Here is a 13361-nt window from a genome sequence, read left to right as displayed (position 1 = left end):
ATATGGCCAAAGCCTTCCCCATACCAAGCAACCCCTTAGAAATTTGGCACGGAATAACACCGTGGAAGTCCTGCTAAGGGAAGATGATTTTGGTCATTCCAGTTGGGTAGCTAAAAAGTGATTTTGAAGTCCAGGTTTGAAGGCTGTAGTACCCACAATCTCCTCCAAATCCCATCACTCCCAACCAAGAAAGACGAGAGCTCAGCAACATCTGGAGGGGCACCACATTGAGTACTTGCTCTCCTTAGTGTATTGTTTCCAAAGCTATTTGCCAATTGAAGGTAATTCTTCCTGCATCTGGCAAGTGCAGTTGTGGTATGTGAAAGCATATAGCATGGTATAATCGGTAGTCTTTAAGATATTTCAGGATTCTCTGGTGTTTTAGCTATGATAAAGGTAGCACAGCTACCCATGCAAAATTGTTTCCCAGGCTGTGTGTCTGTTGCTTGTTTAGTTGTGTAATGGTTAGTGCAAATAGGCTTATAACAGGTCAACCCTTTTCACAGCCCTCTCCTATATTTCTGCAACAGGAGCTCTCTGAGAAGTATGTTTCACTTCTTTTCAGTGCTTCCCTAGGTATCACAAGAGAGTCTGTCCCTTTGTCAGCATTCACAGGAGATTCAAGATGGCAGCTATAACCCATTACTCTAATTGTTGCCCTGTAAATTTTTATATGGTTCCAATTGCAAAACACAGAGCAATGGGCTGTCACTGCCATTTGGGATTCCTGGCGAGCTGAAATATGGATACTGGCAGCATAAAACTGGTAATGGCAAAAGGGAAATTGTGTGAGAGAAAGCAGCCACCCATTGGTCCAAAAAGTTTTGGAAGTTCTCGTGATGCCATAAGAAGTATATATCATCAAATATACATGATACCATCACAATGTTAGCTATCACCCCTTAAGATATTCATAAAAAATGTAAAAGCTCTGGATTTCCTAATACATTTTATTAAATGTATAATTAATCTGTGGAACTTGCTGGTGTAGGATATTAATTATTGAAGTAAACAGTATAGCACGTTATAGAAATTAGATATTTTATATGAATAAAGGGGGGGTATCTTATACTTTTTTTGAGGGGAAACAAAAATTGAAAGGTAGTCAGTCTTCATATACACATACATTTGATTTTTATGCTGCCTTTCCATAGTTGAAACCATGCTCATTAATGGTTACTAATTTAGTCACTGAAGAAATGATATTTCAGAAGTTTATCTCACTGTATCATGATCCCTGCAAGTTGTGCAATCCATGTGCAAATATTCTGAGGGTAAGGGCATATATGACCCCCCTCCGTGTACAGTTCCTGCTGGAAAACAGCATGAATTGAATTCCAGGTGTGACTGCCACAGGTGCAGGCTGTGGTCTGCACAGATTAGCTTTTAGCAAAGCATCTCAGTTGCTCATCGTAGGCCAGTGTGCACAGAGCTCAGCATGCAAAGGAAATAGCCGCATGACCCCCGAAGGATGCACAGCTAAGGCAGGAGCGCTTTTCTGGCTGAATATTTTCTAGCAGCCACTGTACACTACTGTAAGGTTGCTGCTGCTGCTATTTATTACTCTCCCTTCTCCCTAAGGTCAAAGAGCAGTTTACAGTGGGGCAAATAACAATAATACAATATACAAAACCAGCCACAAAGACAACGGCTCTGATGGATTAATTAAATATCATAATTATTAATTAAATATCTGTGCCACACATTTTGGGTGGTTAAAATTCCAACAAGACGTGGGTATAGGTCATGAGGCTTCCAGGCACAGGTGCTGGAGAAGTACAGGCCAATATGCTGCCAACCTGTACATCACCTTGAGATGCATGTGTGGGAGGCAATAAATCAATAAATAATCTGTGATAAATTCTTAAGCGAGATATAGTTCAGACAATATGATGCTTTTTAGCTATCTGGAATAAATACATTATTAATTTTTTTATGGGGCCATCATGCCTTTTAGAACTTTAGAAATGCAGAAATGCCTAGATAATCACTGAGGCCCCTGGAATAAAATGTTGATTTGGACACTAATACTTTTTCCTCCAATTTCTTTTAAGGCAATGACAAAAACAAACAAACTCAATGATACTTCTTGTTGACGACCAGCACAAATAAACATTCCTCCAGCCCTATAGGCAATTTCTCATATGAAACCAAAATATTTGTTTATCTATAAACTGTAGAACAGCCAATTGTTTAAGCATAGGTGAACGCAAAGGGTTTAATTACAGATAAAAATAGTTTTGTTAATTAGGGTATTAGAATTGCTACACACACACATACACACTTTCTAAAGCTTTCTAAAAAGAAAACTTTTGTCCTATTATAGTATAAGGAACGAGGCACTCATAGTGCTAATTCCATAGTTTCTGGCATTGTTTTTTCAGGCCATTTCAAAGTGTCCACAGTGTTATCAATCATGTTTGCTAGGCCACCCAGGACATGGAACAGCTCCAGCCAGGCCATGTGTGCTTCACAGAAGCATCTGGTAGGATGAACACGAGAGATGAATAGTTGAACTCATGACTGCCTCTTGTTGAAAATCTAAAATACAGGATTGGCACAGGGAGTTCACTTCTCCGGTGACATATCCCATCAATATTATATGCAATGGCAAGAAGTAGGGGCTTGTGGAAGCCAGTTAGGGAAACCTGTGCTAATTAGAGGATCCCGTTCTTCGTCCTTATGAAGGAAACTAGATTGGTCAACTTGGTTCAGCAGAGAAACAAATGTCCTGGCACTTACATAGAGAGAACCTAGAAGCAGGGAAACAGACATATGCAAACACTTTATGAAAGGGCTCGATGAGGGGGAAAGTAGTGACAGGCCTCTCTTACTGTGTACGACAGACACAGAATATCCATTAAACAGATGAGCTTTGCTGACTTCCAAAAATTGAGTTTAGGCTTTTTCAAGCCAAAGCGACTGATAGTTTTGGCACCGCTCTTGAGAGTTTACCAGAATGAGATGGCATTAGCGAGACTATTCAGATTATACATAATGTAATATAAATATATGAACATCAGGCCATTGGCCCATCAAGGCCATCATCCTTTTCTCACAGATACCTGTGGGAAGCGTGCAAGTAGGTCATGAGTGCAATAGCACTCTGCCCGCCTGTGATTCCCAGCAGTAGAGGTACAACATAGCCATCCATGACTCTGTCCACTCCTCTTTCAAAGCCATCCAAGTTGGTGGCCGTCACTTCCTCCTGTGGCAGTGAGTTCCATTGTCCAATCAACAAGTGCAGAAGCACTTTCTTTTGTTTTTCCTAAATCTTCCAGCATTCATTGGATACCCATGAGTTCTAGTATTATGTGAGAGGAAGAGAAACGTTTTTCTCTAACCACTTTCTCTACATAAAAAAATTCCTTCCAGTAGCACCTTAAAGACCAACTAAGTTAGTTCTTGGTATGAGCTTTCGTGTGCATGCATCCTATATAGAAGGATCTGGCAACTTCTGTTTCAGTGTATCTGAAGAAGTGTGCATGCACACGAAAGCTCATACCAAGAACTAACTTAGTTGGTCTTTAAGGTGCTACTGGAAGGAATTTTTTTATTTTGACTATGGCAGACCAACACGGCTACCTATCTGTAACTGGAACCATGGAAGGCACCACTTTCTCTACGTTGCGTATAATTTTATAAACTTCTATCATGTTACATGTTATGTTCCTCTTCTTGAAAATTGGGTAGTGGAAGAAGGCAAGCTTTTCATCCCTGAGCTGTGACACATTTGTTTGGTGGAGAGGGGAATTGCAACTGCAACTGGTGGTTGTTGGCTTCAGTTTTATTTATTTGACAATGACCAAAGAACACTACATTAGCCAATTATGGCATCAAGTACTCGTTTTAAACATAGCCACTAATTTTCACTTACATATTCTAAGAGGATCCCAACCATGGAATACAGATGTGTTTGGTGTCAATTCTAGCTTGTCCGTAATTGAAATAAACACCAGTTACAAGTAGCACTGATAAAATTACAGTAGCAGTAATCAAAATCAGGGTCATATTTCTCAAGAACTGCCCATAGCATAAAGAAGGCATCTCTGTAGCAAGCATTAATAAGCCCTAATTTAGGCAGCAATCTGATACCTACTTACCCAGGAGCAAGCCCCATTGAACACAAAAGGACTTCTTAGACATGAATGCTATTAGAGTTCTGTTATCGAGAAATGTATGTTTTTTTAATTGCTCTGAGTGGCTTCGTCATAAAACAGCAACTTACATTTCACAAAGGATCTGTTGAGCAGAGTATCAGCTTTGCCCAATGTCAGTGCAGTTTTGGTGATGAGCTGTCTGAGCTGCTTCATTCCTATACATTTGCAAATCAAAACAGCCAGGTTGGCAGATGAACCTAATTAGATTATGAATAGACCACGGGTTAAGAATGTTTCCTGCAAAAGCTGGACTGGCTTCTTGACTCTGCTTCAAGCCCCTGGTAGAATGAGCAGGCACATTTAAAATGCCGGAAAATCTCTCATTTTATTGATTTTAGTAAAGGCATTTTCAGATGAGCACAGTGTATTTTACAATTGCCCCTTGCAGCCTCTATAGCTTCTAATGTGTCAGCTGAAAACTACTCATTAGTAAAACAGAGAAATTAAGAGTCTCATTTTATCATTGTACGGAATATTCTGCTCTGACTTCCAGGAGGGAACCTACTTGTAAACAGCAAAACATATGCACAATCACCTTTTCAGCTGTAGAAATACATTTCCTAGCTTGGCTTGGGGGTGGGGGGCAAACATTATCACATAATATTTTTAAGATTCTATCCCTAACAGTTCCCTTCACAGTAAAGACAAAGGCAAAAGAAAAAGAAAAAGGGTTAACACAAACAAAAATCACAAAGTATTGAAACAGAAGCAGGTTCATAACATAGTAAATAATTTTATTTTGTTTTGTTTTTTACAATTTTTTTCCCATTAGGCCCTGGTTTGTATTTAAAGGGAACAGATAAAAGGAACACATATAATAAGTGTAAAGAAAACCTATAGGATAAACTAAAACTATAGTTGATTTGCAGAAAAGGGTAACACAAATTTCTTTAGCATTTTTCATCTGTGAGTAAATCACAGAACTGTTGAGTTGGAAGGCACCCCAAAGGTCATCTGCAATGCAGAAATCACAGATATATTCTGAGTTTCGTGTTATTTGCAAATTTGATGAGCACTCCCTCCATTCCTTCATCCAAGTCATTTAAAATGATGCTGAACAACACCACGCCCAGGACAGAACCCTGTGGCACCCCAAGGTCACTTCTTCCAAGCATGACGAGCAACTTTTGGTGAGCAATCTCTGAGTTTGGTCGGTCAACCAGCTACAAATCTACTTAACAGTAACATTGTCTAGCCTACATTTTAGCAGCTTCTCCACAAGAATATAATAGAAGACTTCACTGAATGCCTTACTGAAATCAAGATATATTACAACCACGACATTCCCCTGATCCACTAAGCTTGTAATTCTATCAGAAAAAGAAATAAGGCTATTCTGACATGACTTGACTGATAAAGCCTGCAAGGAATTCTCTCTGCTTCATTTCAGGTTCTTTTTAGAGTTCGACTTTATCAGTTTAAAATGCAGCTAGGTCATTTTTTCTCTCAATTCAGATTGAAGCTAGTTAGGGGCAAAATGCATCACAATAAATATCAGGATAGACATGGATTGTGGCTAATATCCTGTGTACACTGCTTCCCAAACCAGGGGTGAGAGAGCACTGAATGCAGAGTAAATGGGACTGTATACACAGCCTTCATTTTCTCTTTATCCACTCTGGTAGCTGATTTCTGAGAACATGAGGTTACAATGGCAAGCTAACCAAACTTTAGCCATAATGATCATAGAAGGTCCATAACAGACATTACTTTTAGATGTTCTGGTGAGACATCTATGGTTTCTTTTAATAGGATGGTCAGCTGTGCATGATAATCTCTCACCTGCCTTATAGTTTTATTCCTAATAGCACAACAGTAATATTTTCCTGTCTTAAAAAGACAGTAATGATATTCTGCTGAATGAAACTTATAAACAGAATAGACAAAACACTGTGTTGGGAAAGCCTTCCAGATGTTGTTGGATTCTCATTTGCATGTCGAGACTCCGCATCCACCCCCTCGTTGGATAATAACTCACACAAGGACACAGATATTAGGTTTATGTTATTGGGCAAATTTGGCCACAACTTTATTGAATTACAGAATGTGAGCGGTATTGGCTTAGGCATTGTTTGGACCCGACTATATCTGACTCCTGCCCGCTGCACAGGAAGTTCGGTAAGGGTAAACCCCCGGTAGGGGGAGCCCTGTTGATGCAAACCAACTCAAGCTCCCCCTTGTGTTCCCGTAGGGGTCGTGTCAAGGCCCTAGCCCCCGACCAGGCTTCGGACAAGATCAACACCCTCAGATTCCTTTAACGGAATACCCTTAAGCATGGAGGGGCAGGTGATGGCCACACCTCCCCTCCCCCACACAAGGACAAACAATGCCTAACCACCACAAGAGCCCAAAGGCTCGCCGCCAAATACCCTCACATCTGTAACCAATGCCTCAAGTCATCTGCGATATCGGCCAGCCATATATCATTCCCCCAATTGGAAAGCTGTATGCCATCGTCACGAAATAGGGCCATTTTACTGAAAACAATGGAAGGGTGCGTGATCACCTAGCCATCCAATGCAACCACTTTCTGTGAAATGGAACGATTCAAACATTTCCGGGCATGGTCTGTAGCGGCTGGGGAATTACTGCCACACCAAACGCATCTCTCCAATAGCAGCGTCCAAAAGACAGCCAACATGACCAATACTCAGGGATAGTGAGAGTTGCATCCATCACATTTGGAGGGCCACAGGTTTCCCACCTCTGTTCTAAATCCAAAAATGTGTGCTATTCTGAGAAATGTATTGTCTTAAAACGAATTCCAGTGCATGAGAGCTGGCAATGATCAGCAGCTCTTTAGGTATTTATTCAGTGTGACAGCTTCTCACTACTTTCTTTGAGGAAGACATGTGAGAGGGGCATCCAGCAGCGCTTGGAGATGAAGGGTAACTTCCCACTGGGCTCTGGTACTGAGATTTGTCTTTTTCAATTACAACACAGTTTTTTTCTTGAAGATTTCTTTTTTATTTCATTTTTTAAGGGAATGCTGGCCATTTCTTAGTTATTTCATGAAGGACTTAGGTTCAAAGCACCATGGTGTTTTCATAAACTGTTCATATCAACATTTTTCTGTTTTGTTCCATGCACTGGATTGTATCAGTAGAAGCGTCTTATACAAAATATGGTGAGACCTTTGCCAGATTTCAAATGACAGCCTATTGGGGGTGGTTTGAGGGTCAAACTATAGAGGAGATGCTAATCACACAATTAACAATTGCTTGATCGACTTTTTAAAAAGTAAATTGCAAGCACGATCCTAATCCAGATCAGGAACCTAATGTGGGGATAGAAGGCTTTAATCCATTGAAACACACCCCTCCCCACCCCCGCTGTGGCCTTGATCATCCCTCCCCTACCTGCAAATCTCCTTTCGAAGGAAATTCTGGTTGGGAATGTAGCAAGGAAGGGTTAAAAATCTCCCTCCCCCAAAATAAATACGAACTCCCTAACTCTCTTCTTTGGTCCCATTCTGAATGTAGGTCCTCACACCTGCAATTTACCCGGTACTTTTAAAATGCCAACCACATGATTGCTGATTGCTAGGCATCTCAACTACTGTGGTACCTCGGGTTACATATGCTTCAGGTTACAGACTCTGCTAACCGAGAAATAGTACCTCGGGTTAAGAACTTTGCTTCAGGATGAGAACAGAAATCGTGCAGCAGCAGTGCGGCGGCAGTGGGAGGCCCCATTAGCTAAAGTGGTGCTTCAGGTTAAGAGCAGTTTCAGGTTAAGAACGGACCTCCGGAACGAATTAAGTACGTAACCAGAGGTACCACTGTTGGCTGTTAGACTGGAAATCCTCACATTGCCATGACTGGACATGACTTTGGTTCTTTGCCATCCCGTCACGTCCATCTAGCGGTCTTTTCTGGGTATGGGAGCTTCTGTGCCTCACCAGAGCTGGCTGCCCCCACAAATATCTTCTGCATTCGTTTCATTTGATACATGTATGCATGGAACATCCCCCCCCCCTTTATTATGCATGTAGAGCTAGTCCTTCCATCGGCATTAAAGGGAACCTCATGAATACAATATATGTTTCCAGGGAGCATATATGAGCACACCTTTGGATCTCTGATTAAGGAGCATGATTCATTTAGAGGACCTGTGCTGATGAAACTTGAAGTCATTGTTTATAATATTAATCCATAACACGTGGCTTGACCAAGTTATCTAAAGTGAGGCAACAGCAAACACAAGCAGAAAAAGCAGTTTCAAGACCAGGCAGACATACCAAGCCTTGATACCTCTTTTGTGCTTCTGACTCTGTTTTCCTTTTTCCTTTTGCCTAAAATTCTCTCTTAAAAGCCTCCCAATATGCTAGAGCACCTAACCTCAGTTTCAAACTGCAGAGAAATCTGTTATAGCCTCCCTCTGTTTGGTTTCCTTTAAAGAAAGACCTTTTATAAAGAAACTGAGGGGGGGAGGGATAGTTAGGGAAGGAAACCTACTATACAGGTATTTTAAGTCACGAAACTGGTTAAGAGGAAGAGAGCGCATAAGCCAGGTGATTAGAATAAAAAAAATAAATCCATGTGGGTATTTTTTTTCTTTCTAAACAAATGTAGGGAGCATTTTTTAAAAGAACCCTCTTAATGCAAGCTCTCCCCTTGCAGGATAAAATGGAATTAAAATATTGTCAATAAATTGTGTGTGAGAGAGAGACTGTATCAGCCTGTGCATTGATAGTCTGTGCATGCAGGATAAGAGCATTGACTGCCTGCTAATCTATTCCCAGATGGAGGTGGATGCAGACGAGAAGCGCCATCGCACACGGTCCAAAGGTGTTCGAGGTACGTCTCTTGCTTCAGTAAATCACTCAAGGCCCCTGCTCAGGGTGACCTTCATCCTCCAGAATCTCTTTGCATGATTCATTCTGACCCTTGCTTTTTTACACAGCCTTTTTTGGCAATTTTCAGCAGGAGAAGGGGGTACTTGTGATAGATGATAAATTTTTATATATTTTCCATCTCTCTGCAGTTCCCGTGGAACCAGCCATACAAGAGCTGTTCAGGTTAGTGCGCCGAGTGTAAAATGTATCCCCATTAGCAATTTAGAAAATTCATGCCTTTTAATGGTTATAATGCACTTTCAAGTTCATTGGTGGTTTGCTCATGCCCTGCTGCACTGATGAAATTAATTCCCCTGGGATTTGCTAATAAAAAGCATCCCCACCCACCCTTTTTCCTTCAGTTATTTGATTTCTCTCTTTCTGTCTTTGTTGCCCTCCATCTCTGTAATACCTGCCGCCTGCTTTCAATATAATCTCTGTGCAGCACACTAACACCTATATAATTAATTCCTTCCTTTTTACAGCTGCCCTACTCCTGGCTGTGATGGCAGTGGTCATGTTAGTGGCAAATATGCAAGACACAGAAGGTAATGTGTGTGTGTGTGTGTACGCAAATAATGAAGCGATTTAGTAAGCAAGTTACCTGACATGATTCTGCTGATGACCTAGGCACAATCACTGGGGATCTAATAGTGTACCGAATAATTCTTTTATTATTATTTGTGTTCCATTCTTTGCTTCTAATTGCAGTCTCGCTTTCCCAATCATTAACTTTTCTGTATGCAAAACTGCGCTGTAAAATGAAAATCTAACAAAAGGAAACAAGCACTGAGATATTGAGGTGTTCCTTCCTCACTTTCTAGTCAAACTTATGTCCCGTTAGGTATATTAGTTACGGAGAGAAGTAAATCCCCAAATACAGAATGTGTAAATGCTGTTTTAGTGAAGACACTTTTTCATGAATACACATTTTCTGCTTATATTTTGTCAAGCAACGTATGCAGTTTTGTGGTTCATGCGAGGCAAATTAAAATGAGACCTTATTTACATTTATCCCCACCCCCACCTCCCCACCCTCACCCCTGGCTATTGTGATTTCCATAATTTAATATAGTTCATAACTGGAATAAGAACTTAGATTTTTGAGCACAGGGAGTTCAATGACGGGGATAGATTCAAAGGGACAATTCTAGGACAGATTAGTGATAATGGGTCTTTGAGATCCAGATGGTTATATTATTGCCATTAATACAGTAGCTAGGCCTTGTAGACTTTGATGAATGATAAAATTTCCAGTAACAACATGTTAGTTTAGTGTTGTTAATCCTTCGTTTCCATTGTTTGGACCTAATTCAATGGCCTTTACTTCAGATTGGTCTTTATGTTTCTGTGTTTAAAGTACAAGTTCGTTGACATGTGGTTTCAAGGGATTCATATACATCTACTGCTCATCCGTTCCATATATCCAAAGACCAGCAGAGCATAACACAGAGGAGATCTGAGCCAAGCCATAACTAATATGAAAAGGGGAATAGGAAGAGTGAGTTGTATTCAGCACGGTGCTAAGTAGCACTTCACACAAGCCCAACAAGTTCTGCTTGTGCAATAGGACTTCAGCCCTGTCTCCTTCCCCTATATGCCTCCTAAATAGGTTCTGGGGGTTTCTCCAACTGTCCAGAGCAGATTTGGCGGTGGCAGGGTAACTTGTAATGGGAAAAGGAGGGGAGTCCGGATGAGCAAGTGGAAGTTATTGTGTTCATACATGTATTTAGTTGAATACCACCCATAGGAAGCTGCCTTATATTGAATCAGGCTATTGGTCTATTGAACTCAGCACTGCCTACTGGCAGTGGCTTTCCAGGGCATAGCTGTCAACTTTTCCCTTTTCTTGCGAGGAATCCTATTCAGAATAAGGGTATTTCCCTTTTAAAAAAGGGAAAAGTTGACAGCTATGTTCCAGGGTTTCAAACAGAAGTCTGTACCTGAAGATGTTGGGGATTGAAGTTTCTTCTACAGATGTTTTAACACTGTGGACTGCCCATCCATAGTAGTTCCACCCTAAAGTCAGGAGAAAAAGTACTTAGTTGATTGGTTTTCAAAGATGTCCACTTTGGCCTCAGTGCTTCCTTTCTATTACACAAGTGTCAAACTCAGGCCACTGGAAGCCGCCATCACAATGCCCCCAAATATAATGGGGGACAATTGGACAGATGTGCACAGCCTAGTACAAGGCTTTGTGGATTTCACCACTTAGAAATTCTGACTATTAGGTGGTATATAAATACATGAACTAAATAATAATAACGACGGACTTAATATGCATTAAATATTGTATCCAAAGTGTCGTTTTGTTCTTTAGTTTTTCAGCCATTTGTTTTCTTCACAGTATAATATCCCAGTCATAAGACAGCAGTTTGAGAATTAGGGCTCTGGTGTGTGCTAGGGTTTGCTTTTACCATGAACTAATGAGAGATTCCACCAGACCAATGGAATCTTTGCCGATGGTGCAAGGAATCTAATCCACGCCTGAACACTTTGAGCAACAACAGCAGTGGCATTGGTATACTGTATCTGATTCCCCATGTGGCACAGATTTGTGTTGGAAAAAATTGTGGGTGAATAAATGAGTGGGGCTCAAGCCTGCAGCATACGACTTATTTATTGGTCCTAGAATTTGATTGATGATTCCCAATGGTTTTTAAGGGCAAATAACGGTTTTGCAGCTCAGACTTAAGATGTGTCCATAGATGCTGTTCTCAAAAAGTGATCTGCAGACTACCAGGTGGCCTCCAGAGGCAAATTTGTAGAGTAGTGTAGGGGTGTGTGGGTGTGTGGGTGTGTAAGTGTGTGTGTAAAATGGGGAGAAAACGTTGGCTGCACTGTCATTCTTAAAACCCAGCCATCCTTCCGGAAGGTGAGCAGGACAGACCGGAAGTGATGAGAGGAGAAGAAATAAAGCCACGGCTTTCTGCAAGACAGAGGAAGGTCCCAAGTAGAGAAAATAAATTTAGAAGGCACTTGAAAGAAGTGAACAGCTCATTAATATATTAGAATTATATATTAGCATCTGTATCAAACAAACACCCAAAACATGATGAATGCTTTTTTTCTGAATGCAGATAGAGAAGAATCAGCAATAGTTTTACATGTCACATTTTAAAATATATATCAGTCTAATCTACAGGGTTATTTCAAAGAGTTGAATAACTGAGTTTATTGGCTTGCCAAAGGAAAATATGATTCTTTTGAGTTTTGATTTAAAGTTGCACCTTTTCTTCATTTTTTCATAATGCAAAGTGCACTCCTTTCTCTCTAGCAAACTCCAGGATCAATCCAGTGTTTGAATTATATTAATATTAGGTTCTTATTAACAAATTAAGTTCAGTTTTATGCTTTAATTGAATTTAGATATAGTTTTCAAATATTTTAATTAATATATGTTTATGATACAGGGGAGGGGAGGAATTAGAGGGTATAAATGTTCATGTGTTTTAAGGATCCATGGTTGAAATTAGTTTCACTTTCAGATGTATTTTTCATTATTTGCTTTCTTGACATGATCCTGCTATGTCAATACATGAACAGACTGGATTTTGAAGCTGTTAATTAAATGAAAATTTGAGGACATTTCACAAGACAATTTGGAAAAGTATCAAAAAAAAATTTCTGGCTGTTAGTGAATTCTTAACACCCTAATTATCAGTTATGTCCATGGAACAGACCTCTTATTAATAGGACTGGAAAGGAAGCTTTCAGTTGACACTCGCTATATAATTTTTTTAAAGAGTTTCCCCACCCCCTCCACATTGCAAATACGTCTTTGTTTTGAATAGCATTGTGCGTTTGTGGAAGCAGGAAATGGTGTAATTTCTGATGAATGGAAACAATATTGCAGTTTTGCATTCGAAAGCATTTGTACCCAGATTTTCAGTATGCTCCACTTCTATTTTCCTGTGAAGGGACACCTCTTTATTACTGACATATGCCATTTGCTTACACTGTGCTCACGACTTTCAGCTGGAAGGCAGTATTTGAACAGATAGGTGGTTTTTGGTTCATCCAGCAGACTCCCAGTAATTATTAATTTTAGTATCTGCAGTGTAGCTGGCTGAATTTCTTCAGTCCAAGATCAGCGTTAAAATAAAGACACTCACAGACATAGGGCACATCGCTGCTATTGTGTCTGAATATGTAATGCTTTAATATTGGTGCGTTGACCATATTAAATTGAACAGAACATTACTGCTGCTTCTGCTCCTGAAACAGTTCCTTCTCTTCATGCCCATTCCAATTCCTTCAGTTCTCCAACCTTTACCCCAGTACCCAAAATACTGTGTGTCTGCATCCTCCAGCACATCTCATTGGATCGGGGCTTTGTAGATTGCTGTGTGCTTTTGTCAGCA

At 40.3% G+C, this 13361-nt stretch overlaps 1 protein-coding gene across 15 annotated transcripts in view; it reads left to right on the top strand.

The window, feature by feature from the left end:
- The window catches only part of MYT1L (myelin transcription factor 1 like), a 279154-nt gene that overhangs the window by 160012 nt on the left and 105781 nt on the right, over positions 1–13361 (top strand). For 14 of the 15 annotated variants that reach the window (XM_083495435.1, XM_083495439.1, XM_083495443.1 and 11 more), the window contains 3 exons: positions 8905–8959; positions 9147–9180; positions 9483–9545. The exons of the other annotated variant lie outside the window; for it this stretch is intronic. In XM_083495435.1, the coding sequence (XP_083351561.1) occupies positions 8905–8959; positions 9147–9180; positions 9483–9545 (152 nt within the window). The remainder of the gene's footprint in view (positions 1–8904; positions 8960–9146; positions 9181–9482; positions 9546–13361) is intronic. 15 annotated transcript variants of the gene reach the window in all.

Source organism: Podarcis liolepis (genome assembly GCF_965112155.1).
Source record: "Podarcis liolepis genome assembly, chromosome: 3".
Lineage (NCBI taxonomy): Eukaryota > Metazoa > Chordata > Lepidosauria > Squamata > Lacertidae > Podarcis > Podarcis liolepis.
The sequence above is the reverse complement of the archived record's forward strand: the minus strand, read 5'-3'. Positions and strand labels throughout refer to the sequence as shown.